The sequence below is a fragment of the Leopardus geoffroyi genome, chromosome B2 (assembly GCF_018350155.1).
Source record: "Leopardus geoffroyi isolate Oge1 chromosome B2, O.geoffroyi_Oge1_pat1.0, whole genome shotgun sequence".
Taxonomy (NCBI): domain Eukaryota; kingdom Metazoa; phylum Chordata; class Mammalia; order Carnivora; family Felidae; genus Leopardus; species Leopardus geoffroyi.
Window position 1 is genome coordinate 37362471 of NC_059332.1, and position 27980 is coordinate 37390450.

Sequence of the window (27980 nt, forward strand, 5' to 3'; positions counted from 1 at the left end):
AAATGAGCATATTCAGTGAAAGATATCAATGAATAACAGAAGCTCAAAAGGCTATTGTAGCTGGGGTTCATGTCTAGTTTGCATCAGAATTTGTATTCCATTGTTACCATTATTGTTATGCCGAGGAGCCCATGTCGATTTTCCCGTCTAAGAGAAGATGTGTCATCCTTATTGTTTGTTTTAAATGTGAAAAGATTTGAGGACAGATTAGGAAGATTGATTGCCCTCCCAGACTTGGCCTTGCACTTTATGGCCACATTCTGTCTTCAGCTTAGAGCACAGCTCTAAAAAAGACCTCATCCTGTTTGTCATAGCTTATGGGGTAGCAGAAGGATGAAGGGTACTTAAAAAAATATGTCTGGTGGGACCACAACATATTTCTCTCCCACCTTTTGGGCTTACATGACCTCAGTTACTCTCTTATCATAAAAGTACTGTAAACCTAGGCTTAGCCCCAGGGAATGGTTTCTTCTTGCTGTAGAATGTCCTGGAGATACAGAGAGGGACAAGAATATACTCTGTCCACTTCCTGAACCTAAAATTCTTGCCATGATGGTGAAAAAAATTATATATATTTTCCTCATTTATTTTTTAAAGATTCTTTATTTTTTTTTTTTTTTCAACGTTTATTTATTTTTGGGACAGAGAGAGACAGAGTATGAACGGGGGAGGGGCAGAGAGAGAGGGAGACACAGAATCGGAAACAGGCTCCAGGCTCTGAGCCATCAGCCCAGAGCCTGACGCGGGGCTCGAACTCACTGACCGCGAGATCGTGACCTGGCTGAAGTCGGACGCTTAACCGACTGCGCCACCCAGGCGCCCCTTAAAGATTCTTTAAAAACTATATTAAGGTAATCTGGGCAATATAAATAAGAATGACCCTAAAATTCTAACAACACCCTTTCTTTTTGGCATAGATTGCCTTTCAGTTTTTGAAAGTTAGACTGTTTGATATTTAAGATATATTTTAGTTATTGTTTATACTGTTTGTCTAGTTGGGCAGGGTGGAGTTTGCTCCCAAAATGCTTTAGGAGTTGCATCTTTATAGCAATGGGAATTTGTGGGTTTTGAAAAAAATTATTGCTTATTTTTATGATTTATTTATTTTTAGTTTTATTAGTTTATTTAGTTTATTTAGCCTTTTAGTTTTGTTGATTGTTTCCTTCGCTGGGCAGAAACTTTTTAGTTTGATGTAGTCCCAATAGTTTACTTTTGTTTATTTCCCTTGCCTCAGGAGACATATCTAGGAAAATATTACTACAACCAATGTCAGAGAGATTATTATTTTTCATGTATGATAAGCGTACTCTTTAATCCCCATCATCTATTTCCCCCATCCTCTCACCCACCTCCCCTATGGTAACCATCAGTTTGTTCGCTATAGTTAAGAGTCTGTTTCTTGGTTTGTCTCTCTGTTTTTTTTTCCTTTACTCATTTGTTATGTTTATTAAATTCCACATATGAGTGGAATCATATGGGTGTTTGTCTTTCTCTGACTGACTTATTTTGCTCAGAATCATATTCTCTAACTCCATTCATGTTGTTGCAAATGGCAAGATTTCACTCTTTTTTATGGCCAAATAATGTTTCATTGTGTATATACCACATCTTCTTTATCCATTCACCTATTGATGGACACTAGGGCTGCTTTCATAGTTTGGCTATTGTAAATAATGTTGTCATAAAGATAGGGGTGAATGTATCTTTTTGGATTAGAGCTTTTGTATTTTGGGGGGTAAATACTTAGTAGTGTGATTACTGGATCATAGGGTAGTAGTATTTTTAATTTTTTAAGGAACCTTCATGAATTTTCTACAATGGCTATACCAATTTGCATTCAGCAACAGTGCAAGATACTTCTCCTTTCTCCACATCCTGGCCAGCACTTGTTATTTCTTGTGTTTTTGATTTTAGCCATTCTGACAGGTGTGAGGTAATAGCTCATTGTGATTTTGATTTGCATTTTCCTGATGATGTGTGATGTTGAGCATCTTTTCATGTATCTGTTGGCCATCTAGATGTTTTCTTTGGAGAAATGTTCATGACCTCTGCCCATTTTTTAACTGGATTATTTGTTTTTGGATCAGTTCTTCATATATTATGGATACTAACCTTTTATTGGATGTGTCATTTTGCAAGTATCTTCTCCTATTCAGTGGATTACCTTTTAGTTTTGTTGATTGTTTCCTTCGCTGGGCAGAAGTTTTTTAGTTTGACGTAGTCCCAATAGTTTACTTTTGTTTTTATTTCCCTTGCCTCAGGAGACATATGTAGAAAAATATTACTACAGCCAATGTCAGAGAGATTATTGCCTGTACTTTCTTCAAGGATTTTTATGGTTTCAGGTCTCACATTTAGGTCTTTAATCCATTTTGAGTGTATTTTTGTGTATGGTGAAAGAAAGTGGCCCAGTTTCACCCTACATCCTGCTGTCCAGTTTTCCCAACACCATTTGTTGAAGAGACTGTCATTTTCACATTGTATATTCATTCTCCCTTTGTCAAAGATTAATTGACCTTATACTTGTGGGTTTATTTCTGGGTTTTCTGTTCTATTCCATTGTTCTATGTGTCTATTTTTATGCCAGTACCATATGTTTTCATTACTCCCTCTTTGTAATATAACTTGAAATCTGGAATTGTGATACCTCCAGTTTTTTCTTTTTTAAGATTGCTTTGCCTATTCAGGTTTTTGTTTTTGTTTTTGTTTTTGTTTTTGTTTTTGTGGTTCCATACAAACTTAAAGGTTGTTTGTTCTAGCTCTGTGAAAAATGCTCTTGGTCTTTTGATAGGGATTGAATTAAATTTGGAGATTGCTTTGGGTAGTATAGACATTTTAACAATATTTCTTCTAATTCATGAGCATGGAATGTCTTTCCATTTCTTTGCATAGTCTTCAATTTCTTTCATCAGTGTTTTATAATTTTCAGAGTACAGGTCTTTCACTTCTTTGATTAAATTTATTCCTAGATATTTTATTGGTTTTGGTACAATTATAAATGGGATTGTTTTCTTAATTTCACTGTCTGCTGCTTCATTATTGGTATACAGGAATGCAACAGATTTCTGTGCCTTGATTTTGTATCTTGCAACTTTACTGAATTTATTTATCAGTTCTAGTATTTTTTTTAATTTTTTAACGTTTTATTTTTATTTTTGAGACAGAGAGAGACAGAGCATGAATGGGGGAGGGGCAGAGAGAGAGAGGGAGACACAGAATCCGAAGCAGGCTCCAGGCTCTGAGCCGTCAGCACAGAGCCTGATGCGGGGCTCGAACTCGCGGACCGCGAGATCGTGACCTGAGTTGAAGTCGGACGCTTAACCCACTGAGCCACCCAGGCGCCCCTGGTTCTAGTATTTGTGTGTGTGTGTGTGTGTGTGTGTGTGTGTGTGTGTGTGGAGTTTTTAGAGTTTTCTATATATAGTATCATGTCATCTGCAAATAGTGACAATTTTACTTCTTCCTTACCAATTTGAATGCCTTTTATTTCTTTATGTTGTCTGATTGCTGTGGCTAGGACTTTCAATTCTGTGTTGAATTAAAGCGGTGAGAGTGGACTTGTTCCTGACCTTAGGGGTAAAGCTGTCAGTTTTTCACCATTGAGTATGATGTTGTCTGTGTGTTTTTCATATAAGGCCTTAATTATGTTGAGATATGTTCCCTCTAGGCCTACTTTGCAGAGGGTTTCTTACCGTAAATGGATGTAGTACTTTGTCAAATGCTTTTTCTGCATCTATTGGAATGTCACATAGTTTTTATCCTTTTTCTTATTGATGTGTTGTATCACGTCTATTGTTTTGCAAATATTAAACCAAATTTGCATCCGTGAATTTGATCCCACTTGATTGTGGTGAATGATTTTTTAAATATAGCATTGGATTCAGTTTGCTGATATTTTGTTGAGGATTTTGCATCTATATTCACGAGGGATTTGGCCTGTAGTTCTCTCTTTTTTGTGTGTGTGGTGTCTTTATCTAGTTTTGGTATCAGGGTGATACTGGCCTCTTAGAGTCATTGGAAGTTTTTCTTCCTTTTGTATTTTTTGGAAAAGTTTGGGAAGAATGGGTATTAACCCTTCTTTATTATATTTATTTATTTATTTATTTATTTATTTATTTATTTATTATTTTTTTAATGTGAAATTTATTGTCAAATTGTATTAACCCTTCTTTAAGTGTTTGGTAGAATTCATCTGTGAAGCCATCTGATCCTGGGCATTTCTTTGTTGGGAGATTTTTGATTACTGATTGAATTTCATTGCTGGTAATTGGTCTGTTCATATGTTCTTTTTCTTCCTGCTTTAGTTTTGGTAGATTATATGTTTCTAGGAACTTATCCATTTCTTCTAATTTGTCCAATTTGTTGGCATATAGGTTTTCATAATATTCTGTTACAGTTGTTTATATTTCTGTGGTGTTGGTTGTTATTTCTCCTCTTTCATTAGTAATTTTTGTTATTTGGATCTTCTCTCTCTCTTTTGTAATTAGTCTTGCTAGAGGTTTATCAATTTTGTTGACCTTTTCAAAGAACCAGCTCCTGGTTTCATTGATCTCTTTGATTGTTTTTTAGATTCTGTATTATTTATTTCTGCTCTAATTAATCTATATTATTTCCTTCCTTTTTCTGGGTTTGGGTTTTATTTGTTCTTCTTTATCTAGCTCCTTTCACTGCAAGGTTAGGTTGTGTATTTGAGATTTTTCTTGCTTCTTGAGGTAGACCTGTGTTGCTAGACTAGATTCCCCTCTTAGGACTACCTTTGGTATATCTTATATTTATATGATTTATTAATAAAGACTATATATTATAAAAGCTTTCCTGTAGTCTTAGATACAAATTTTAGCTTTCAGTAAACTTAGAGGCCATCTTAAATTTTTAATATTTTGGGGGCACCTGGGTGGCTCAGTTGGTTGAATGTCTGACTTTGGCTCAGGTCATGATCTCATAGTTCGTGGGTTCGAGCCCCGCATCAGACTCTGTGCTGACAGCTCAGAGCCTAGAGCCTGCTTGGGATTCTGTGTCTCCCTCTCTCTCTGCCCATCCCCTGCTCACACTTTGTCTCTCTCTCTCTTTCTCCCTCTCAAAAAAATAAACATTGAAAAAATTTTAATTTTTAATATTTTCAAATAGGTTTCAATGTTAAAATTTTCTTCCTTTCCCAAATTTTGATTAATAAACATAGCCTATATTGGTAGACCATAACAATTTATAAGTGAGAGTAGTTTGCAAAGGATACTTCAGTTCCATCAGTTGAGTACCAGGAGTTTGGAGTTCATTGCTAGGGATGGTGGGAGTCTTGGAAAAGTACTTTCTTCTTCTTGTTCTTCCTTAATGTCACCAAGAGGATTCTTAGAACAGTAGTGTTGGAAAATGACACTTGTTGACCCTGTGGGTCTATATGTCATTACATTGCTCTGCCAAAATGCTTAGAAATTTAAATGTCCCAAGAAATATGCTTAGTAAGGGACATTCACTCTTATAAATCTCTAGGTCAGTCATATCCCATAAATAATAAGCAGAAAATGCAAACAAACCTCATATGTAATTTTAATTTTTCTAGTAGCCATATGAATAATAGTTAAAAGAAGCAAGTGAAATTAATTTTGATAATACACTTTTCCCAACCCAACAGAATTCAAAATATTACCATTTTAACATGTCACCAAGGTAAAAATCTTTGGGGGGAACCTGGGCGACTCAGTCAGTTGAGTGTCTGACTTCGACTTAGGACATGATCTCATGGTTCATGAGTTCTGGCCCCATATTGGGCTCACTGCTGTCAGCACAGAGCCCACTTTGGATCTTCCATCCCCCTCTCTCTCTACCATTCCCTCGCTTTTGTTCTCTCTCTCAAAAATGATAAAATAAAAAAAAATTTAAGATAAAAACCATTGAGATATTTTATATATTTTTTGTGTGTAGGCGTGTTAAGTCTTTAAAATCTAGTGTGTATTTTACTCTCAGAGCACATCTCACTTCCAAGTAGTGACATTTCAAGTGCTCAGGAGCCACATGTGGCCACCATACTGGACAGTGCAATTCTAGATGCTTAGATGGTAGGGATGTTTAAGGCAATTTTGATTCTATAGGAAAATCATTAATTGTTGCTAAACAAAAAGAATCTCTCCCTAATGCCCCAAATCAATTGAATATTAATATTTTCTTTTAGATACAAATACAGGCATTTATGAACAGTACTTTTGGAAAAATCTTGTCTTCTCAGCAGGCCCTTCAGCTTCTTCAAAGGTATTTATAGTGCATTAAGCAGTATAGTTTCTAGGTGGGATAACTTTGTATTTGAAAATACAGTTTCAAATAAGATATTTTTGGGAAATCTCTCCTCCGTAAACTTTTAAGACTTATAAACATTAATCTTTAAATTGCCATTAAATAGATTGGTAAAAATTTGAAATATAGTAAGATATTTCTCATTGCATTTTTTGAAGCAGAAAGTCTTCCAATAAGAAAATGAAATCATTTCACATGATTTTTCCTCCAGCTGGGTAATATATCTGAAGTTGATTTCATAGATGTTATTGGAAAGGGAACAAATAATATTTAATTCTGCGTACTGCAAGGATTTCTAGAAGTGAAATTATCAAAGGGTAGCAGATCCTCAAAGTTCTCATTTTTCCTCCGGAGTGCTCCTGCTGCTTCCTTTTCCTCTATTCCTGACAATGGTGCTCTCCTAAAGGGCAGGGCAGCCTGGACTGGATGCCATTTCCTTTGGGTTCAGGGAGGGCTCATGGCTCATGTTAGGGATCCTTCGGGAATGCTCCCCTGAGAGCCAGTGCATCTGGTTTGGGCCCAGCTTTGCTATATAGCTCCACGTCTCTCTAATGTTGGATCATACCAGTGAGACTTTACCTCATGAGACCAGTGAAAGAGTCAAAACAGACAGAAAATGAGTTTGACAAATGGTAATACTGTACAGACAGATGGCAGCACCATTTTCTTTTGATTTCTCTGTCTCTGTCTCTTTCTGTGTGTCTGTCTTTCTTTTTACGCATAGTACACTGGTGTTAATTCACTTTCTTATCAGGATGTTATTATCCTAGTATTTCTTGTGCATCACTTAGTCTGAAGGTGGAAATGATATTTGGCAGACAGATTGTTGTTTTGATTATGGCTATTTGGAATTATGTGAGCATTACTGTTGTCAGAGGGATGCTCAGTGTGTTCCCCTCCATCTTTGCTAAGTCAACCCTTGCCCCCCATCTTTTCATTTTCAGTTTAAATGTCCTTTTCTAAGGAAGTCTTTTTTGCCTCCCCAGACTTGGCTGAGTTCCCTTGATATATGCATTCCTGGTCCCCTTGTAATTTAAATGATTTTTTTTAAAACATGGCTCTTGGCTAAGTCTACATTTTCCATAAGATAACTGGAGGCTCCAAGAGGGCTGGCTCCACACCTGTCTTGTTTCTCACCGCATCCCAGGACAGTGCATGAGGTCTGGCATGAGTATTTGTCAAATGAGTGAATGAATGGATTTTTAGGATGGCAGCAATTCTTAAGTATGTTTCTCATTGACTTTTTAATTATTCACCCTCACTCACTTTCAGATTCCAGAAGCTGAACATCCCCTGTCTTCAGTTAGAAATAAACCATACCATCGAGCATATTCTTCAGTATTACGTGGCTGAACTTGAAGCTACAAAGAAGGCAAGGGTCATGTTTATAAACAGAGTGGTACTTTAGTACAAAAAAAAAAAAAAGTATTCTGAAAGTATTGCCCTTATTATCTGGTGCCAAGCTTTTCAAAATGACCCTTTCACTGCTAAGTACCTCTGATGTGCCCCCCCCAAATGTGGGAAGGTGTTGACAGTGTATGTCACTGGACAGCCAGATTTACATCCCTATGCTCTTAAGAACAGGGTTTGTTTGTTTGTTTGTTTGTTTTTGTAACAGCATTTATGTGTGTGTTGGAAAGCCCATTTAAGTTAATATTTCTGTGTAGAGAAATAGGGGCTCTGGAGAATATTGTGACAGATATAATGTAGCTTAATGCTCCCTTATTTGAATATCTCCTTAAAATTTGGGATAAAATACAGAAAAAAATATACATGTAATGGGAAATAAGGGTTTAGAGAGAATTAAATGTCATATATTGGAAACATCGTAGTTTCTGAGCCACAGATGATCTCTAAAGTGCATTTACATATTTATTGACTAGCTCCTATACATAAAACATGTGAGTGCAAATGTATTGAATATCTTTTGCCTTTTCCATTGTATTGAATTTTAAACATCAATACCGTATCTTTAATTCCAGCTTTATCATTCTCAAAAAGATGACCCGCCTCTTGCTCGCAACATGCCCCCTATAGCAGGCAAAATACTTTGGGTGAGGCAGCTCTATCGCCGGATAAGTGAGCCCATCAACTATTTCTTCGTAAGCCAGTAATTCCATTTATAGTGTGAGGATTACAGTAGTTTTAATAGAAGATGTATATTTTATCCGATAACGTTTGTGTCCAATAAAGTCGTGAGAGCTAACTAATTCTTTCACTGGCAAAAAAAATTTAGTTTATAAATATGCCTGAGGGTGACCAAGCCAATTCCTTCTTGTTTAGTAGATAAGCTCACTTAATTGCAGTTAATCTCTAAGGGGGAGAATCTTATAACTTTATGGCTTTTAGTAATAAAAGATACTTTATCAAAGCTTTTAAAGAGTCATTGTTTTGAAAATAATAAAAGTACAAGCATAATCCTGAAGCTTACTTCTCTGTGCGGACAGATATGTCACTGACATATATAAGTGGAAGTGAAGACCGTCTTAGTATATTCCTTTTTAAAATTTTTTTTTAATATTTATTTATTTTTGAGAGAGAGAGAGAGACACACACACACACACAGAGCGTGAGTGGGGGAGGAGCAGAGAGAGAGAGAGAGAGAGAGGCACACGATTTCGAAGCAGGCTCCAGGCTCTGAAGTGTCAGTACAGAGCCTGATGTGGGGACTCAAACCCACGAACCGCGAGATCATGACCTGAGCGGAAGTCAGATGCTTAACCGACTGAGCCACCCAGGTGCCCCAGAGACACTATTCCTGAATAAAGAATTGAGATCTAGAGCAAAGTATAATGGAGTATATGCATTCTCTGTGTCCTTAAGATTATTAGATTTCTGAAAAATCCCAGGATACTCTTAGGCCATGTTGTCATTTTGAAATTGCCAGTTTGTCTTGTCTTTGTTTTTTGTGTGGTTTGGTTTGTTTTTGTAAAGAGACAGAGTAACAACGCAGAGTTGGCTTGCTTCGGGTGGCATCTTATGCCTAAATACAGAAGGAAATAACTACCAAAAATAGTCTTGCAGTAATTTTAATATTTAAGCATTCTTGGGTATTAAATTTTTATTGTTGCTGTTTGACTGCTATCATTTATTTTACTGTTCTCACTATTTGTAAAAATATTAAAACACTGGCCTTAGAGAAGAGGCCAGGAACAGGGACTCCATTGCTGATTGACTCTGCAGTGAGATTGCTGTGTTTTTGACATCTGTGAGTCAAAAAATAAGGCTTTCAGTTTTTATGTAAAGAAATTTGGTTTTTGTTCTTTGATATACAGTTACTTTTTTTTTTTTTTTTTTTTTTTGGTGTGGAATTTGGGGATTTTCCCTAATATTCACAGCTCAAGGAAAATCACTCCATTGTATCTTGTCCAGAAAATTGGGAAGGGAATAGAGAATTGAAAGCAGAGGCTCTCAGCCTGGCTAGCTGTAAGGCTAGATAGACCTCTCTTTCTTCTTAAATCCTTTATTTCCTTTTCTAGTTTTCCCTTTCTGCTGGTAATGTTTCTCTACTTCCATCTTTAGTTTGTATGGCTTTCCTCACCTCTATTTTACTCTGAAGCAAAATCTAAGTTGCTAACATAATTAATTATTTGATGACATTTTAAGTACCAACAGCTTTATGATTTGGATACAAAAACAACCAACAATCTTTTAATTGTAAATCTTTTTTTCCCCTTAAAAAAACAGAAGAACTCAGAAATTTTGTCAAGTGCAGAAGGTAAAGCTGTCATTCGTCAGTATAACAAAATTTCCTATGTTCTGGTGGAATTCGAGGTGGTCTATCACACAGCCTGGGTCAGAGAGATCTCGCAGTTACAGTATGGTGTGTATAAGACTATGCAGTGACACTAAGGAGGGGGTGTTAGGTGATTTTGAATGAATTCATGGTTCTGGAGAATTTTTACATCCCTTTAATGCAACATTATGATGGTCATATTTAGCTTTGGGAATGATACAATTATATCTTTTTAAAATACAATTGTTTCTTTACAGTTACTAAATAATATTCTGATGTTATAAGCAGCAGTTGCCATCACCTTAAAGTTGATATACTTAGATTGTGACTTCACACTAAGAAACAGTATTTAAAAGTAAATATCGAGATTCTTCATAGATAGTTCTCCATAGATTTAGGGAAGTTTTCATCTTCAATTTTATCATGTTGTAGATTCAAATCTCAGTCCCAATCAGGGGAGAAAGAATTTCACTTTGCCGGTCTTCCTTCCTTCCTTCCTTCCTTCCTTCCCTCCCTCTTTCCCTTCCTTCCTTCCCTCCCCCTCCCTCCCTCTTTCCCTTCCTTCCCTCCCTCCTTCCCTCCCCCCTCCCTCCCTCTTTCCCTCCCTCCCTCCCTTCCTTCCTTCCTTTCTTCCCTCCCTCCCCCCTCCCTCCCTCTTTCCCTCCCTCCCTCCCTTCCTCCCTCCCTTCCTTCCTTCCCTCCCTCCCCCCTCCCTCCCTCTTTCCCTCCCTCCCTCCCTTCCTTCCTTCCTTTCTTCCCTCCCTCCCCCCTCCCTCCCTCTTTCCCTCCCTCCCTCCCTTCCTCCCTCCCTTCCTTCCTTCCCTCCCTCCCCCCTCCCTCCCTCTTTCCCTTCCTTCCTTCCTTCCTTCCTTCCTTCCCTCTCCTTCCTTCTCCTTCCCTCCCTCCTTTTTTCCTCCCTCACTTCCTTCCTTTCTTTTTCTATAACGGAATTTTACTTCACTTTGAGCTCCAGTAGATTCACAGTATTAGGGCTATGTCTAGGTACCTCTGAGAGGTGCCAAGGCATTGGGCAGAATTCACTGTGAAGCAGAGGAGGGCTGATTTCAAGCCATCATCCGTCCATACGGGCATGATCTGGGGTGTTGTTACTGTGTGGGCTCAATTGTCGGGCGGTCCAGGTTCCTGCTTTGTCCCATCTTAGCCTTCAGCTTTACCCATAACCTTGATGGAACCCTGACTGTAGTCCCTGATAGAAAGGTCTCTCCTTCCATGCCAGGATCTCCACCCCAGCAGGGTATACAGAATTGCAGGCACAGGAAGCACAAATCCTGCAGTTGGGTCCCTGGGAGTGATGGTACGAGGGGCTGCTCTTTTCCTGCCTCTTGGTTCCTGACCCATATATTTTAGCTATTGAAGACACATCACCATTACAAGCTATTGATTCATTTATGCCTATGTCCTGGAGGACGGGGCCCCAACTCTGCAGGCTGTCTTCCCCACCTGGCCCCTCAGTTTAGCTTTTAATAAGCCACTCGTATCAGGCCAACTGTTTCTGGGTAATGAGTACAGTAGGACCCTATGGATCCTAATGAGAGGCAGCTAAGAGCAACACTCTCAAAGGAGCCTTAAGAGAAACTTAAAATTCACATTCTGGAAAAGGGCAGAAGAGAATTGTTAACTGAAGAATGGAGCGTGTTCTATTTTGCTTGTATAATACCATACACTTTTCTACTTTTCTTTTTCCGGGTGGTTTTTCCTCTTATTGGCACATGCTCAAAAACAAGTTCACCACTTACCAGTTCCATAAAGCTCCTTGTTCCCCCAGCAGAAACTAACGTCTTCCTACTCCAGAGTCCTCTATGTGCTTTATCTGCTGTTCTTTCTCATGACACTTAACTGCTTTGTGGATCTGTCTTATCTCCCCTACACATTCGAAGGATACTCTCTATGTCTGTTTCATCCTTGTAACCTTTAAATAACAGTGATAGCTGACACTTTTATATAGTTCTTACCACGTGCCAGGCTTTGTCAAAGCACTTTACATATGCAGCTTCCTTTTAAGCCTCATCGCGACCCTGTGAGGAACTATAATTATCCTCATTTTATAGAAGGGGAAACTGAGGTACTGGGAGATTAAGCCCCTTGCACAAGATTATCACACAGCTAGGAAATGGCAAAGCTGGGATTTAAATCTGCCTTTTCCTATGAAATGGAAATAAATTGTGAAGTGGAAATAAATTGTTCTGCAAAGCTTCTTGTTGTATTGATGTGGCTATATTTAACAATATAGGAACTCAGAATAATAATTGGGGATCTGGTGTTGGCCTCTTTTAGATGGTGGCTCTATAAAGTTTAATGAAATGCCACTCAGTTCTGGAGCTGACTTCCTGGCTGTCATTATTCTTAGCAGTCTCGATGACCATTTTGTCCTTTCAAGAAAGCTCAGTACAGACTTAAGGAAGATAGATTTCATTAGATGAACGTTCCAAGGTTATTTTGGAATTTACTTGGGAGGATCAATGATTTCTGGCCCAATTTAAAAAAGATTCCAAACGAATTAAATAAAATTTTTAGTTGAAATCCTCATGCAACCAGCAGCATTAAGAACCATCTCAAGACTAATTGATGAATAAAAGTCAACTAACTTCAAAGGGCTATACAGACTATTTTATTTTACTAGAAATTCAATGCAGCCACATTCTATGAAGCAGTGTGAGGCTTGGAAGATACATAGGGAATTCTCATGGTAGTAGTGTTTGTTAATATAAGGTGTAATTTAAGCTAGCACATACTCGTCTAGAAGTGTGTTATTATTATGCCTCTAGAAATAATTCATGTTAGGATAACAAATAAGCTATGGCTACTCACCACTGACCGGGGTTATTTATTTCAATTCATAATAAAAAGCATGCCTGAAAATTCCTATGTATATGAATGATATTCAGGTAGTAGTTTCGGCGTAGCCTAAAAAAGTCTTCCTCTACAACCTAGAAGTTTACAATGTCATGGTGTTTAATAAACATTAATTATTGATACTGAACTTAGTTACCAGAAATTCAAGATGGAGGCTTAGTTCAGATAAGCCTCTTTAAAGAAGCAGTTTGGGGTTGTGAGAAAGAGTTCATTATATGAGGTGTGTCATATTTTGTAGCGTGTACTCCTTCCATTTCTCTCACAGGGGTTAAATCACAATCCATTAAAATAAACTACATTGCATTATAGCTTTCTTAGATCCACTCACAAAAGAATTGCAGTTCATAGCACGAAGACTATATGTTCTTCGTCCATTTTTATCTCTCTGGATCTGATTGTATGGCTTTGCAGACACTCTGCATTCATTTATCTGAGTTTTGAGCACTGACCACATGTCACATGCTATGCCTTAGCACCTAGGATATCCAAAACTATTGTTCTATTAAGAAGTCAGTACCCAGTGGGAAGACAGGCATGTAAACATGGCTGGAAGCAGAAAAGAAATCAAAAAAAAACTAATGCCAATAATCATTTATTTGTAGCTTTACAAGCCACACTTTTTGTGCGACACCCAGAGACGGGGAAGTTGCTGGTTAATTTTGATCCCAAAATTTTGGAAGTTGTTCGGGAAACTAAGTGCATGATAAAAATGAAGCTGGATGTACCAGAAGAAGCAAAGAGATTGCTAAAACTGGAGAATAAATTGAAAGCAGATAAGTTGCATTTGCAGGTAAGATAGATTATATTTTTAAATTCTTTTTGAGGGAGTTTTTTGTTTTGGTAAAAGAAAAATACATCACTGGAGTTGTGCTAATGTGATATTGAGGGGAAATTTGTTACTACGTTGATTGTTCATTTTTCTTCAGTTTTATTGAGGTGCAGTTGACAAATAAAATTGTAAGATATTTAAAGTGTGCATCATGATGATTTGATATACATATACATTGTGAAAGTATTCCTGTCATCTAATTAACACATTCATTACCTCATATATATATATGTATATATATACGCACCTCATATATATATATATGCTTCATATATATATACCTCATATATATATATATACATACCTCATTTATATATATACCTCATATATATATATATACCTCATATATATATATGTGTGTGTGTGTGTGCGTGTGCATATATATTATGTATATTTGTTTCTTTTTTTGGTGAGGATGTTTAAGTTCTACTCTCTTCGTAAAATTTGATTATATGCTATAGCGTTATCAATTATAGCCACGATGTTAATCATCAGAACCTCAGTCCTTATTCATCTTTAGCTAAACGGTTGCTACCTTTTACCAAACTCTTCGTATTCCCTCACCACCCCCAGCCCCTGGCAATCACTTTTCTGCCGTTTTTACAAGTTCAGCTTTTTTAGATTCCACATGTAAGTGGCATCATACAGTATTTGTCTTTCTTTGTCTGCCTTATTTCATTTAGTATAATGCCTTCAAGGCCCATCCATGTTGTTCCAAATGGCAGGATGTCTTTCTTTCTCAAGGCTGAGTAATAGTCCATTGCATATATATACCATATTTTCTTTACACATCCATTTATTGATGGATGTTCCCATATCTTGGCTATTGTAAATAACATGGGAGTCCAGATATCTCTTTGAGACCCTGATGTGGGAATTGCTATATCATATGGTATTTTTATCTTAAAAATTTTTGAGGAAACTCTAGACTTTTTTTCATAGTACACCAACAGTGCACAAGTGTTCCCTTTTCTCCATATCCTGGCCAACACTTGTTATCTCTTGGGTGTTTGTTTGTTTGTTCGTTTGTTTTAAGAATAACCATTCTAATAGGCGTGAGGTACCATTTCACCGTGGTTTTGATTTGCATTTCCCAGATGGTTAGTGATAATTGACTACCTTTTCATGTACCTATTGTCCTTTTGTGTCTCTTCTTTAGAAAAATGTCTATTCAGTTCCTTTGCATGTGTTTTAACTGGATTGTTAGTTTTTCTCATTTTTGTTGTTGTTGTTGTTTTTGTTGCCATAGGCTGCCTTTTCATTTTGTTGATGGTTTTCTTTGCTGTGCAGAAGCTTTTTACTTCGATGGAGTGCCACATGTTTATTTTTGCCTTTGTTGCTTATGCTTTTGGTTAAATCCAAAAATCACTGCCAACACAGCTGTCAGGGAGCTTACCCCATGTTTTCTTTTTTAGAGTTTTACCGTTTCAGGTCTAAAATTTAAGGCTTTAATCCATTTTGAGTTGATTTGTGTGTATGTGTTTAAGATAGGTGTCCGGTTTCATTCTTTTGCATGTGACAGTCTAGTTTTCCCAATACTATTTATTGAGGAGACTGTCCTTTCCTCACTGTATATTTTTGGCTCCTTTGTATATTCTTGCTTCTTTGTAAATTAATTGGCCACATGTCAGGGATTTATTTCTGGGCTCTTTATTCTTTTCCTTTATTTTATTTTATTTTATTTTAAATTTCAATATAGTTAGCATACCATGTTATATTCCCTTGTTTCTTCTTGATAGTATTAAAATACTGATGTGAAAACAGAATACTGGGAATATAAAAGGTGGAAAGGAGTTGATAACTTTGAGACTATTAAGTAAACATTGAAACAGCTTAATATTATTAATTTGGGGAAGGATTAATTGGAGTCCTTATTTCCCATCACACCCTGCAATAAATTATGAAATGGCCAAAAATTGATCATTACGGTTCATCTCTAAAAAATATCTAAAAGAAAATATATAAGCCTATTAATTCTGATTGTGCATACATTTATTTTGATTCAAGAAAACAAGTGTGACATCAATAATAAGTATGCTTTCATGTGTTCCAGAACGGGGAAAAACTTATAATGAGAGACATCTTGAAAAGATAATTATCCATGCTATTTAAAATAGCATAAATAGAGAAAGGTAATTAAATAGTAAATATGAAAAATACAACTCTAGAAAGCTCCACTGACTTGCTGTTTAAAGGAGATGCTAAGGTAATTTACAGGTGAGGAAAAAGTATGGTAAATTAATATAAATTTAGGTGAACAGCCTTAATCTTGGCAGGACCATGAGGAAACAGGTATAATGACACCTTCCTGGTGTGAATCAAAATATGACTTGCTTTAAAATAAATTAAAGTAAAACACACCATTTTGACTTTCAACAGGGTCTTCTGCAGTATTATGATGAGTTATGTCAGGAAGTGCCTTCAGTGTTTGTCAATCTGATGACCCCGAGAATGAAAAAGGTTGGTAATGCCGAAGGTTTTATATTGATTTCCCTGGTGTTTAAAATTAGATTCCCGTTCCACAGATTATGGATTTTATCTATTCTTGCCTAGATCCACTATCTTTCTAGTTCAACATTATAGCTCTATTTCTCCTATAGAATGATTTCTTGTCAACAAGTTTTGTTGCCTTTGAAAAACAACTAAATCTAAATAATGAGCACTTTCTAAGAATCCATGATTCTTCATGGACAGCCAAAGGTGATTAAAAAACAAAGTCACCTTTACCAAGTATAATGGAGAGAAATAAAATTAAGGAAATATAACCTATAATATTTCCAGGTAATAAAAAGAAAGCCATTTTAAGTAAATGCAAATGTTGTTGTTAATCATGGAAGCCGCTATGTTTTTTTTCTTTTCTTTTTCTAGGTGGAATCTGTGTTGAGACAAGGGCTCACAATATTAACATGGTCATCTTTAACACTAGAGAGCTTCTTTCAAGAAGCTGACTCGGTTTTGGATATGTTCAATCAACTTTTAAAGAAAGTATGATAAATACATTTTTTTTTAAATTTTTTTTTTCAACGTTTATTTATTTTTGGGACAGAGAGAGACAGAGCATGAACGGGGGAGGGGCAGAGAAAGAGGGAGACACAGAATCGGAAACAGGCTCCAGGCTCTGAGCCATCAGCCCAGAGCCCGACGCGGGGCTCGAACTCACGGACCGCGAGATCGTGACCTGGTTGAAGTCGGACGCTTAACCGACTGCGCCACCCAGGCGCCCCGATAAATACATTTTTTTTAACTATATACATTAATACTCAGGCTATAAATAATAGTTTGCTTATGTATGAAAGCTATTTAAAGGATGTGACTCTTAACTAAAAGGACATCTATTGAGTTAAAAAAAAATAATGCTTTATGTTTCTCTAACTGCTTTGGGGCCTTTTCATGCAGAGTTGCCTTGTTTTTGTCTCTGAATTACTTGCCTTCAATATGTTAAAATGGTAGTTCAACTCCACAGTGTAGTTTAGAAAATGGAATAATTGTAGACTGTGGAAAATGGCAAAACGGAGTGCTTAAGTATTAATACATCTAATGTTAGTTAGATGAGGCATTCACCTAATGGAGACTGTCTATTGATTTCTGACATCTTTTCTACATAGAACATGCATACCTTCTTAGATGTGCTTTTCTCTCATGACAGCAGGGTCAATAGACAAAACTTAGAGGCTTGAGAGTCAGATAAATCTAGGTACAATGATCTGCCTTTTGCGTTCCTTCCCAGGTTACTTTGCTTATCTGAGCCTTTGTTTCTTTAGCTGTAAAACTTGGATAGTAATGAGTCATGGGCCAGAATAAGGATTAAAAGAGATAACGTATATCAGATTATGACATATGTTGCTGCTCTATAAAACTTTAGTTCCACGTCAAGCTTTCTTTGTAAATGTACTCCTACAATTTCCACCAAATTATCTTGGCTCAGGCCCCAAGTTTCGAGATACAGCCCTCTAAATTATTTTATAACTCAAGTACATCTTGGATGAAAGAAGAGTTTTCCTCTCCATGTTTTTTCTTCTTGGTAGATCAGCGACTTGTGTGAAATGCATATTGATACAGTTCTAAAGGAGATAGCCAAAACTGTGTTAATTTCCCTGCCTGAAAGTGGTGCCACCAAAGTAGAAGATATGTTGACACTCAATGAGGTATGCATTTATGTATTATATTTTAATCATAGAAATACTGGCTCATATACCTAAAATGTGAATTTATAATCTAAACGTGGAAATCTCTGTTAGTAGTATATAGACATCTTGCTTTTTTTGGAAATCCTCAGATTCAAAGACTTACAAGGCTTCAACAACTCAAGTCCATGGCCACACCCTAGATAGGATCTTACTATATCCTCAACCTCATGCTGGGGTTTCCTGGGGTTCCTTCCGTCAGTGGTTTACTGCTCTTCCTCCTCTGTGTTTACTCCCAGGACAATATCGACTACCTCTTGGTTTTAACTACCACATCCTTGCCCTTTAAGCCACTCACAGAAATCTGGGAGTTATTTGGAGTCCTTTTCACACTCCCATTTCCTACCTCCAGTCAGTCTTCAGGATTCAGGCCAATTGTCTTCAGGCCAGTTTTTGCCTTTTACTCCCAAGTTTGCTTGAATTAATTGCTTCTTCTTCTCCATACTTACTACCCCTTTCTTAGGTCAGGCCCTTAAGGCTCATTTTGAGTTTAGTGCTTGGTGTTATGATCTGACTGGTCTCTCTTCTCTATATCTGGCTCCATCATATCCATTCTTCACATTGCCACCAAATTTGATTGTGAAACTCGTGATCTTAAATCCTTCAACCAGCAGTGGCATCTAGTCTCCATAGGACAAAACCTAACCTCAGCATCACATTATACTGAAATTATTTGAGTATCTATTTATTCTCCATTGGCTCAAAATTACAAAAATAGGAACCCTAACGGTCTGGCACATAACACATAGCACACATAACACAATCTCTCCTAGAAGTACTCACTTTACATCTTGAACTGGACTCTTTTATTTCTTGCCTGCCATGTGCTTCTGCTACACTTACTCTGCTGGTTGGGGTCACCTTGCTAGTGTCCTTTTCAAGACAACCAAGGGTGCCTCTGTCTCATGGGCTCCAATCCTGCCTATGGGATACAGGGCCCTTTGACCCTGTTGCTATGGAAATTCAGCTTCTTCTTTCCAGGACACCTCTTCATGCCTTTAGGCGTTTGGATAAGCCAGCTGGCCTCTTGCCTCAGGACTAATTAGACATGAGTCAGCCCCTTCATCCCCAAATTCTAGAGGACATGGGTCAAGTTCTCTGAGTAGTTCTTTTGAAGGACGCTACACTTATTTCTACCTGATCTCTACCGATGATTAAGCTTCCTTTCTATAATCTCAAGATGGGCAAAGGGCTAATGGTTGCCTCCCCTGCTACCATTTAAGAATTCACTTCTTCATAATATGTAGGACCTTAAAATCATTTGTTCCCAGCACTGGGACCTTGGCTGTAACAGAGACAACACTAAATGATCCATTTTTACATCCTGTTCTTGGAGCATGCAAATTTAAAATGATTGTGTCTTCCTGGCTATTCGTTCCATCATTGTTAAGCTTTTTATCCTTGAAGTTTATTGTGTTTGACATTAATGTAGCTACACTGGCTTTGTTCGGTTATTATTTTCCAGATATATCTTTTTCTATTCTGTTTTTTTTCAACCTTTCTGGGTTCTCCTATTTTAGGTTTTCTCTTATAAAGAATATTTAGCTGGATTTTGTATTTAATCTCCTGTAAAAAAATCTGTCATTTTTTTTTTTTACAAATTACTATATAAATTTAATACACTTCCAGTCAGAATTCCTATACAATTCTTTTCATAAATTGTATTAAATTATATTATTTTAAATTAATTAATAATGAAGAATAGGTAATAAAAAATGAAAATACAGAAACCCATTGTAATCAAATTAATATGGCATTAACAGAAAAAAACATAATTTAGAGGGACAAAATAAAGAATCTAGGAGAAAAAAAATCACAATAAAAATTAATACGTGTCAAAGATAGTATTTTTAGTTCAGTGGGGAAAACGATGGATTATTTAAATGGCGCTGGCACAATACACTGTTTCTCAGGAAGAAAATATGATTAGGTGTCTGTCTCTCTTTTTTAATTATTGAAGTATAGTTGACATACAATGTTATGTTAATGTTTCAGGTGTACAACACAGTGATTTGACAATTCTATACATTACTCTGTGCTCACCATAATAAGCACAGTCACCATCTGTCACCATACATTATTACAATATCATTGACTATTATGCTATACTTTACATCTCTGTGACTGATTTATAACTGGTGGTTATAACTCCCGTCACCTATTTTGCTCATCTCTCCAGAAAACAAAAGCACCAGTTTGCTTTCTATATTTATGAGTCTGTTTCTGTTTTGTTCTATTTGTTCATTTGATCATTTGTTTTGTTTCCATCCGTGTTGTTGTAAATGGCAAGATCTCATTCTTTTTTTATGGAGGGTAATATTCCATTGTTTATATATACCACATCTTCTTTACCCATTTATCTATTGATGGGTACCTGTGTTGCTTCCATGATTTGGCTATTATAAATAATGCTGCAATAAGCATAGGATGCATGTATCCCTTTAGATTACTGTTCTTGTATTTTTTGTGTAAATACCCAGTAGTGTGATTACTGGATCTATTTTTAACTTTTTGAGGAACTTCCATATTGTTTTCCACAGTGGCTGCACCACTGTTTGGATTTTCACCAGTGGTGCAAGAGGGTTCCTTTGTCTCCATGTTCTCACCAACACTTGTTTCTTGTGTTTTTGATTTTAGCTATCCTGACAGGTGTGAGGTGATATCTCATGGTGGTTTTGATTTGTACTTCCCTGATGATCAGTGATGTTGAGCATCTTTTCATGTGTCTCTTGGTCATTTGTGTGTCTTTTTGATGTTAAGTTTTTCCATCTTTTTTCAGTGGAATCCTTCAGGCTGGCTTCTATATTTTTAATATGACTCCAGTAGTTTTTGAAAGCTTCCTTGCTTTCTGGAACTAGAGGGTACCTTACGCTCATCTTGCACATTTCCTGCCCCAGATCTGGGATCACCCATTTCTCTAGTTAGCCCTCATGCCTTTCCATGTTACCAGTGGAAAATGGTACATGGAGATCACAATCTGGGTCCTATGAAAGGCACTCATTTTAAACTTTTAGTCATTCCTTATAGTATTATTTCTACATCTCTAAGTAATATACTTGGGGTGCTATTTCTTGAGTTAGCAAATTTGCACATTATTTTCTTCCCGCTTCAATAAGTGAGCATTTAGCTTTTTGACCCTATCCTCTATCACTCCTCTCTTGTCTTCTCAATATAGTTATAAAATTATTTTTAGTTAAACAGCGATGGTAAGTAGCAACACTTTATTATGCCTGTGTAAATATCAGCCAATGCAGAATCAAGTACTGTACATACAATACATCTTTTCTTATACAACTTTTTGTTTTCCCTAGGGGTTCTAATTGCCTTTCTTTTCACATTTTCCTTCAAATACGCTATTATTTCAGAGTCCCATTTTTCTCCCAAGAGACTTCCTCTCAGAGACCTCTGAATCCCTGTTTCAACCTGAGTTGATTACTGTCCAGGTCAGCTGCAAAATTATAAATCCAAGACTCTCCCCCATCTGCTCTTTTTACTGGATTCCATATTATTCTATGAGGGAGAGCCCTTCAGATTCCGTAATGATCTTTTCTCAGCAACTGAAAATTTCCAAAGAAGTCTCCTGTTTCCTGCCCCAGGGGTTAGGGGTAATTTCCTGCCTGCCATTTTCTTCTCGCTCAACCTAGAATCTCACTATATGTATGTACTTCATACCAGGCCCTACTTATAAACAAACACAATTAAAAGGGGCAGGGAATACCTATATGGATGTCCTTCTTTTTGTTCCACTTATAATGATAATCATCTTCTATTGGTATGTACCTATAATTGTTGTGACACAGTCAACTGCTCAGTGGGGAAATATTCACACTTACCAGATTGAATTTACTTTGAAAACATGAACCAAGAATTTTTATATGCATAGAAAGAGAAACAGATCACACAAATCAGGGAAATTGGGACAGATTAAGTGTGAGTGGGTGTGAATGTGGCGATTGCATTGACATCACAACAGAAGAAGTTATTACTATTAGATAAGTGTTAAGTCTCTAAACTGCAGGCAGAGATATGAGAGGTGGAATTTTGAAGAGTGCTTTGCCAGTCAGTATGCCCCACTCATTTGCGTCAGAGGTATCTAAGGTCTAGTGATATGTGGGCTGCCTATCCATCAGGTAGGCCATTAATAGTGAAGGCAGAGTAAGATTTAAAATGACCGGGAAAGTCTAGTAATACTCTGGACAGAATTAAGTTTTGGAAACATGCACACATAATGCTAATGTTGGGGGGGGGGGAGGAGGTTAGTTTGGGCCAACCAGTGGTTTCAGACCATATTTGGGAACCAGGGATTTGTAGTCATTCAGTGGCTTCAAATTGGATCTTTTGCTCTGTGACGCTAAGGCTGGGACTCTGCAAACTACATTTATCTTTGGCCAGCTGGCTCCCTTTTAGGTTTTGCCAATAGTACTGCTAGAAGAAGGATGGAGGAGAGAGAAGGGACTTGCTCTTTCCTGTTTTTCTTCCCGTTCCCAATACAGTCAGACGGCCTCTCTTAACTGGCAGTGGCAGTTAATCCTAGGTTCTAGCTTTTTCCAGTCCTTCCAGGACCAGCTTCTTGTGCTTCTCAGATGTACCAACACCATGACGTCTCTCTCTGAGCTCCTGAGGCAGTAGCACCAACTGGGCAGTTCCCTCACTTCCCAGCTCTAGGTCTAAAAACTCCAGCCTCTTGCCTTTGCTCTCCCACTCCCCAGGTATGGGAGCTGCTTCCTGAAGTAACTCTCTGTGTGACCTTTGCATCCCTTTTGCCTTTTTTGGTCCTTTAACAGTTGTTTCACCAATTGTCTATATTAAATCCTCTCATTCTGTCAGTTAAAATAGCTGGTGTGGCATCTGTTTTCCTGACTGAACCCTGACTGACATAGATATCTGATTCTCGATAGGTATACAAATGGAATAGAAAATCAGGGAAATTTGATTCAAGTTATGATAGGAAAACTGGTAAATACATTAAAGGTTGTTAAAAGTCATTTCAACAAAATCACCTTGGCTCCGTAGAGACAGAAAATAGATTAGTGGCTGCCAGATGGGTGATGAGGAGGGACTACTAATGGGTATGGGGTTCTTTGTGGGGGGAAATGAAAATGTCCTGGAATTAGATAGCAGGGATGGTTGTACAATTCCGTGAATATCCCAAAAACCAATGAGTTGTACACTCTACAAGGGTACTTTTTGTGTTATTACATTATGAATTATATCTCAATTAAAAAAAGAAAGAAAGAAAATCATTTTGACTGTCTTTCCAGTCTGTCCCTGGACTTCCCCTCAGTATTTCAGTCTGTTCTTCTCTGAGTTCTAAGAATGGTCCATGGAGAAGGTTTTTGACCTCTTTGCAAAATCTAGGTCCTCCAGATGGGCTCTAGATCCCACACCTCCTTGCCCTCCTGGCAACCTTCCTCCCCTAGTCTTCTTCCCTCTCTTCTAGATCTTCGACTTCGTCCCCTCCACCGGACTCCTCCCCCTCACAGTGTAATGTGCCGGATTATCTTTTCCTTACCAACAAACAAAAACCTTCCCATACCTCCCTTCACTTCTCATTCACAACCAAACTTCACCAGCTTCTCGTGCATGCTGTCTTCACTTCCCCATCTTTCAGTTCCCATCTCCATTTGCTTTCCTCCAATTCCTAGCTTAGGTGATTTCTGGCATGGATTATTATTGGTAATAACTTTATGGAGATGTGGTTCACACACCATGCAATTTTACCCATTTAAAGCGTACAATTCAAGGGTTTGAGTTTATTCACGGAGTTATACAGCCATCGCCACAATTTTAGAACATTTATAACACAATTTCATCTCAACCTCTCCAGTCCTAGGCAACCACTAATCTGTTTTCTGCCTCTTTAGAGTTGTTTGCTTTCCCTGCTTATCTGAAGTGGCTCTTACCACTGGCATTCCAGTGTTTACCACTGTGGTGAATAAATTGGGAAGGGTGGAATTTTCCCATTTATTTTTCTCTCTCTAAAATGTTATGGACATTGTAGACATGTCAAAAGGTCTATTCAGTTTTATAGACCAGTTTTCTTTTCTGAATTTAACTAGTTCTCAGCTTCTTCCCAAAGCCTATTCGAAAAGTTCAGAAAGGCAGAGCACAGACTTTTAAATCAGACAATGCTGGTTGTAAACTCCTATGTTTACCACCTGCTATGTGATTTTGGACAAGTTACTCATTCTTTCTGAGCCTCAGTTTTCTAATTTGTGAAATGGGGACAATAATATTACCCATCTCAAGCAGTTGTCATTTAATTAAATGAGTTAATACACATAAAGCTCTTAAACTGATGCCTGGCATAAGCAAGCACCGTGCTCACTTGCTCACTTAAAAGCCTTACCTCGTTTGAATCTCAAAGCAACACTTTGGATTGTCTTTTTAAAAACTTCTCATTTTCAACTTTTGACATCATTATCTCTCCTGTCTTTCAGCCTTCTTTCTTTCTTTCTTTCTTTCTTTCTTTCTTTCTTTCTTTTTCTTTCTTTCTTTCTTTCTTTTTCTTTCTTTCTTTCTTTCTTTCTTTCTTTCTTTCTTTCTTTCAGTACACTCTACCCCTAACACAGGGCTTGAACTCATATCCCCAAGATTAAGAGTTGTATGTTCTACCGACAGAGCCAGCCAGGCACCTCTGCCTTCTTTCTTTTCACCATATAAATGTGAAGGTAGATGTTTATGTGTGATTGAATCAGATGAGTTTTTATTTTTCTTTCCTCTTTTTCTTTGCTTGGGCCTTACCAGGTATGCCTTTAGCCATTGAGAGTATGGGATCTGAAACATTATGCTATTGGCAACTATCTCTAGTTATTTTCAAGTGCTGTTAATTATAGTTTTATAAATTAAGTTTCACAGTATTTTTAAGCATCTGTAAATTAATAGTCATTGCTTTATTTAACAGACATACACAAAAGAATGGGCTGATATCCTAAACCACAAAAGTAAGCATGTGGAAGAAGCTGTCAAAGAACTTATATTAATATTTGAAGCTATTTATGAAGTTAAGGACAGTGGGAAAACAGCAAAACCGTTACCAGGTAATTTTGCTAGTTCTAAAGTTTGAATTGCAAGAGTTATAGATATGTTTTCAGGTGGGTGCCTTCTGCTTAGCAGGTACCAAGATTCCAGACTCCCTGAAGGAAAGCATGTGTTCAGCATACACCACATCATTTGCAGAAACTGCTTAGGCACAGTGAGCCCTTTTTATCAGCTAGAGAATAGTGGGAATCAGGACCAATGCTGCAAGCAGTCTTAGGCTTGCTATTGTTAATCTCTCTCTGTCTCTCTTTGTTTCTTTCCAGTACAGCATTCTAAAATGTCTGGAGACATTTTTGGTCATTGTGCATCATGGGGAATATTATTGGCATCTAGTGGGTAGAGGTCAGGGGTGCTGGTGACAGCCCTACAGGGCACAGGACAGCCTTCAATAACAAAGAGTATCAATAGTGCTAAGAATGAAATCTTGCCATTTGCAACAATATGGATGGAATGGATGGAACTAGAGTGTATTATGCTAAGGGAAATAAGTCAGAGAAAGATAAATGTCGTATGGTTATATTCATATGTGGAATTTAAGAAACACAACAGATGAACATAGGGGAAGGGGAGGAAAAATAAGATAAAAACAGAGAGGAAGGCAAACCATAACAGACTCTTAAATACAGAGAACAAACTGGGGGTTGCTGGAGGGAAAGTGGGTGGGAATGGGCCAAATGGGTGATGAGCATTAAGGAGGGCACTTGTTGGGGTGAGCACTGAGTGTTCTATGTAAGTGATGAATCACTGAATTCTACTCCTGAAACCATTATCACACTATATGTCAACTAACTTGGATTTAAATAAAATTAAAAAAAAAATAGTGCTGGGGTGCCTGGGTGGCTCATTCTGTTAAGCATCTGACTTCAGCTCAGGTCATGATCTTACAGTTCGTGGGTTCGAGCCTTGTGTCAGACTCTGTGCCAACAGCTCAGATCTTGGAACCTGCTTTGGATTCTGTGTCTCCCTCTCTCTCTGACCCTCCCCAGCTCACGTTCTGTCTCTGTCTCTGTCTCTCAAAAATAAATAAACATTAAAAAAGTGCCAAGGCTAAGAAACTACGAGTTTAAATAAGTATTGACAGCATGTTTTCTTTTTCTTTTTTCCACTTAGTTTGTCTACTTAGTTTAATTAGCTTTCTTCAGAAGTGTCGAAAACCCCAAATATCAGCTTATTAAGTTAGAGTAGTCAAAAGGTAAACACATATTTTAGAAAGATAATATGTAAAATGCTCTTAAAATTTTTTTTGAGGGGGGGGGGGCAGAGAGCGAGGAAGAGAGAGAATCCTAAGCAGGCTCCACGTTCAGAGCAGAGCCTGATGCAGGACTCCATCTCATGACTGTGAGATCATGACCTGAACTGAAATCAAGAGTCAGGTGCTTAACTGACTGAGCTACCCAGATGCCCCCAAATATTTTTAATTCTGTATACTAAGCTGCAGCATCTATAAGAGTGTATTTCTTAGTAGAATTATGATTCTATTGAGATGAGTGATTTAAATTGAATTCAAAGATGATTCCTACAGAAACAAGTCTTAAATTTTTAAATTAAGAACTTTTAATTTTTTTTAATGTTTATTTATTTTTGAGAGAGAGAGAGAGAGAGAGAGCACGAGCAGAGGAGAGACACAGAAACCAAAGCAGGCTCCAGGCTCCGAGCTGTCAGCATAGAGCCCGACACGGGGCTCAAACCCACAGACCACAAAATCATGACCTGAGCTAAAGTCAGATGCTTAACTGACTGAGCCACCCAGGCACCCTTAATTAAGAACTTTTAAAGAAGGGGTTTCCTAGGAAGGTTTGGCCGTATGGAATAAATCAAATGCTCAATACTAAAGGTTATATTTTTGTTTTACCTTTTATCTATAGAACAGAGGAAGCATGTTGCTTTTGGAAGTGAAACAGAAGAGGGTGAAAACCCTGATTATGAGACTAATATCCCTCAGGCTGATTTTAATGATAAAGAAGATGAATTTAAGAAGGTATTTGCTACAAAATAACCTCATACAATGTATTAGAATTATTACTCCTTGGATTATACATGACCCCCAACTGGTGCTTCTTCTAGGCAGTTCTGCAGCCGACCTGTATGGACTTACAACCAATCTGGATTTACAACAAAATCCAGAATATATAATTTTCAATGCTACACTGTAGGATCTGGCAAGATACAGCAAATCCTTTTAGTTTTCCCCAACACTATCACGTTTTAATGTGATTCTGTCAGTACAGTTATATATAATTATCTCCCTCTATTGTGATTGACCATGTTTTCTTATATAGTAAATGTCATACTTCTGGGATTGTAGTGAGAATTCATTTGACTCAAGATGTTTTTAGTTATTGTATTGAATAGAGTTACCTATATTGCAAGGCCACATTTTGATTCAGTTGAGCCCCAAGGATCTGCGTTTTTCACTAGCACCACAGATAGACTGTGGACTCCTCCCCAGGAGAAACCCTGGGTGGGCAGAGTTTCAACACTGTGTTGAGATGTATTGAGAGTGGGGGTTGAGAAGAACTCATGGGGTTTCTTCTTCCTTTCTAAGCCTCACTCTTGCAGTCATGCCTCAGTTGTAAATGCAGCCCCCACATGTGTGCTAATCCCTGCTTTTCCTCCTCCTGTCAGTTTTCTTTTAATCCCTCATATTCACCTTCTTTTCCTTCTTTCTCTATTTTACACCTCTAACACACACTATAATACAGTTTTGGAAATGAATAACACACATCTGTTCTACTTTCACCTTCTTTGGCAAGAAGGATATCATCAATGGATGGAGAAGCACTTCCCCACTAGACTAGATTTTAACTGTTGATTTCTTCTTAGTACCATGCTCCAGGCGGCCATTATCAAGCAGTAGGAGTCAGCTGGAGTGAGGCAGTGTATGCCCATGCCAGCCATCCTTCTCTTCCTTTTTAAAATAATATTTATTTTTGGGAGAGTGCAAGTGGGGCAGGGAGAGGAACAGATGATCTGAAGCAGGCTCTGCGCTGACAGGCTCACAGTGGTGAGCCAGGATGTGGGGCTGGAACTC

The 27980-nt window shown here is 37.6% G+C and overlaps 1 protein-coding gene across 5 annotated transcripts in view; it reads left to right on the forward strand.

Moving 5' to 3' along the window:
* DNAH8 (dynein axonemal heavy chain 8) overlaps positions 1–27980 on the forward strand; it is a 334161-nt gene that overhangs the window by 64058 nt on the left and 242123 nt on the right. For all 5 annotated transcript variants that reach the window (XM_045498070.1, XM_045498067.1, XM_045498069.1 and 2 more), the window contains exons 15-24: positions 6167–6243; positions 7558–7657; positions 8268–8387; positions 9973–10108; positions 13498–13685; positions 16104–16184; positions 16593–16709; positions 17750–17869; positions 24813–24948; positions 26815–26927. In XM_045498070.1, coding sequence (XP_045354026.1) covers positions 6167–6243; positions 7558–7657; positions 8268–8387; positions 9973–10108; positions 13498–13685; positions 16104–16184; positions 16593–16709; positions 17750–17869; positions 24813–24948; positions 26815–26927 — 1188 coding nt within the window. The remainder of the gene's footprint in view (positions 1–6166; positions 6244–7557; positions 7658–8267; positions 8388–9972; positions 10109–13497; positions 13686–16103; positions 16185–16592; positions 16710–17749; positions 17870–24812; positions 24949–26814; positions 26928–27980) is intronic.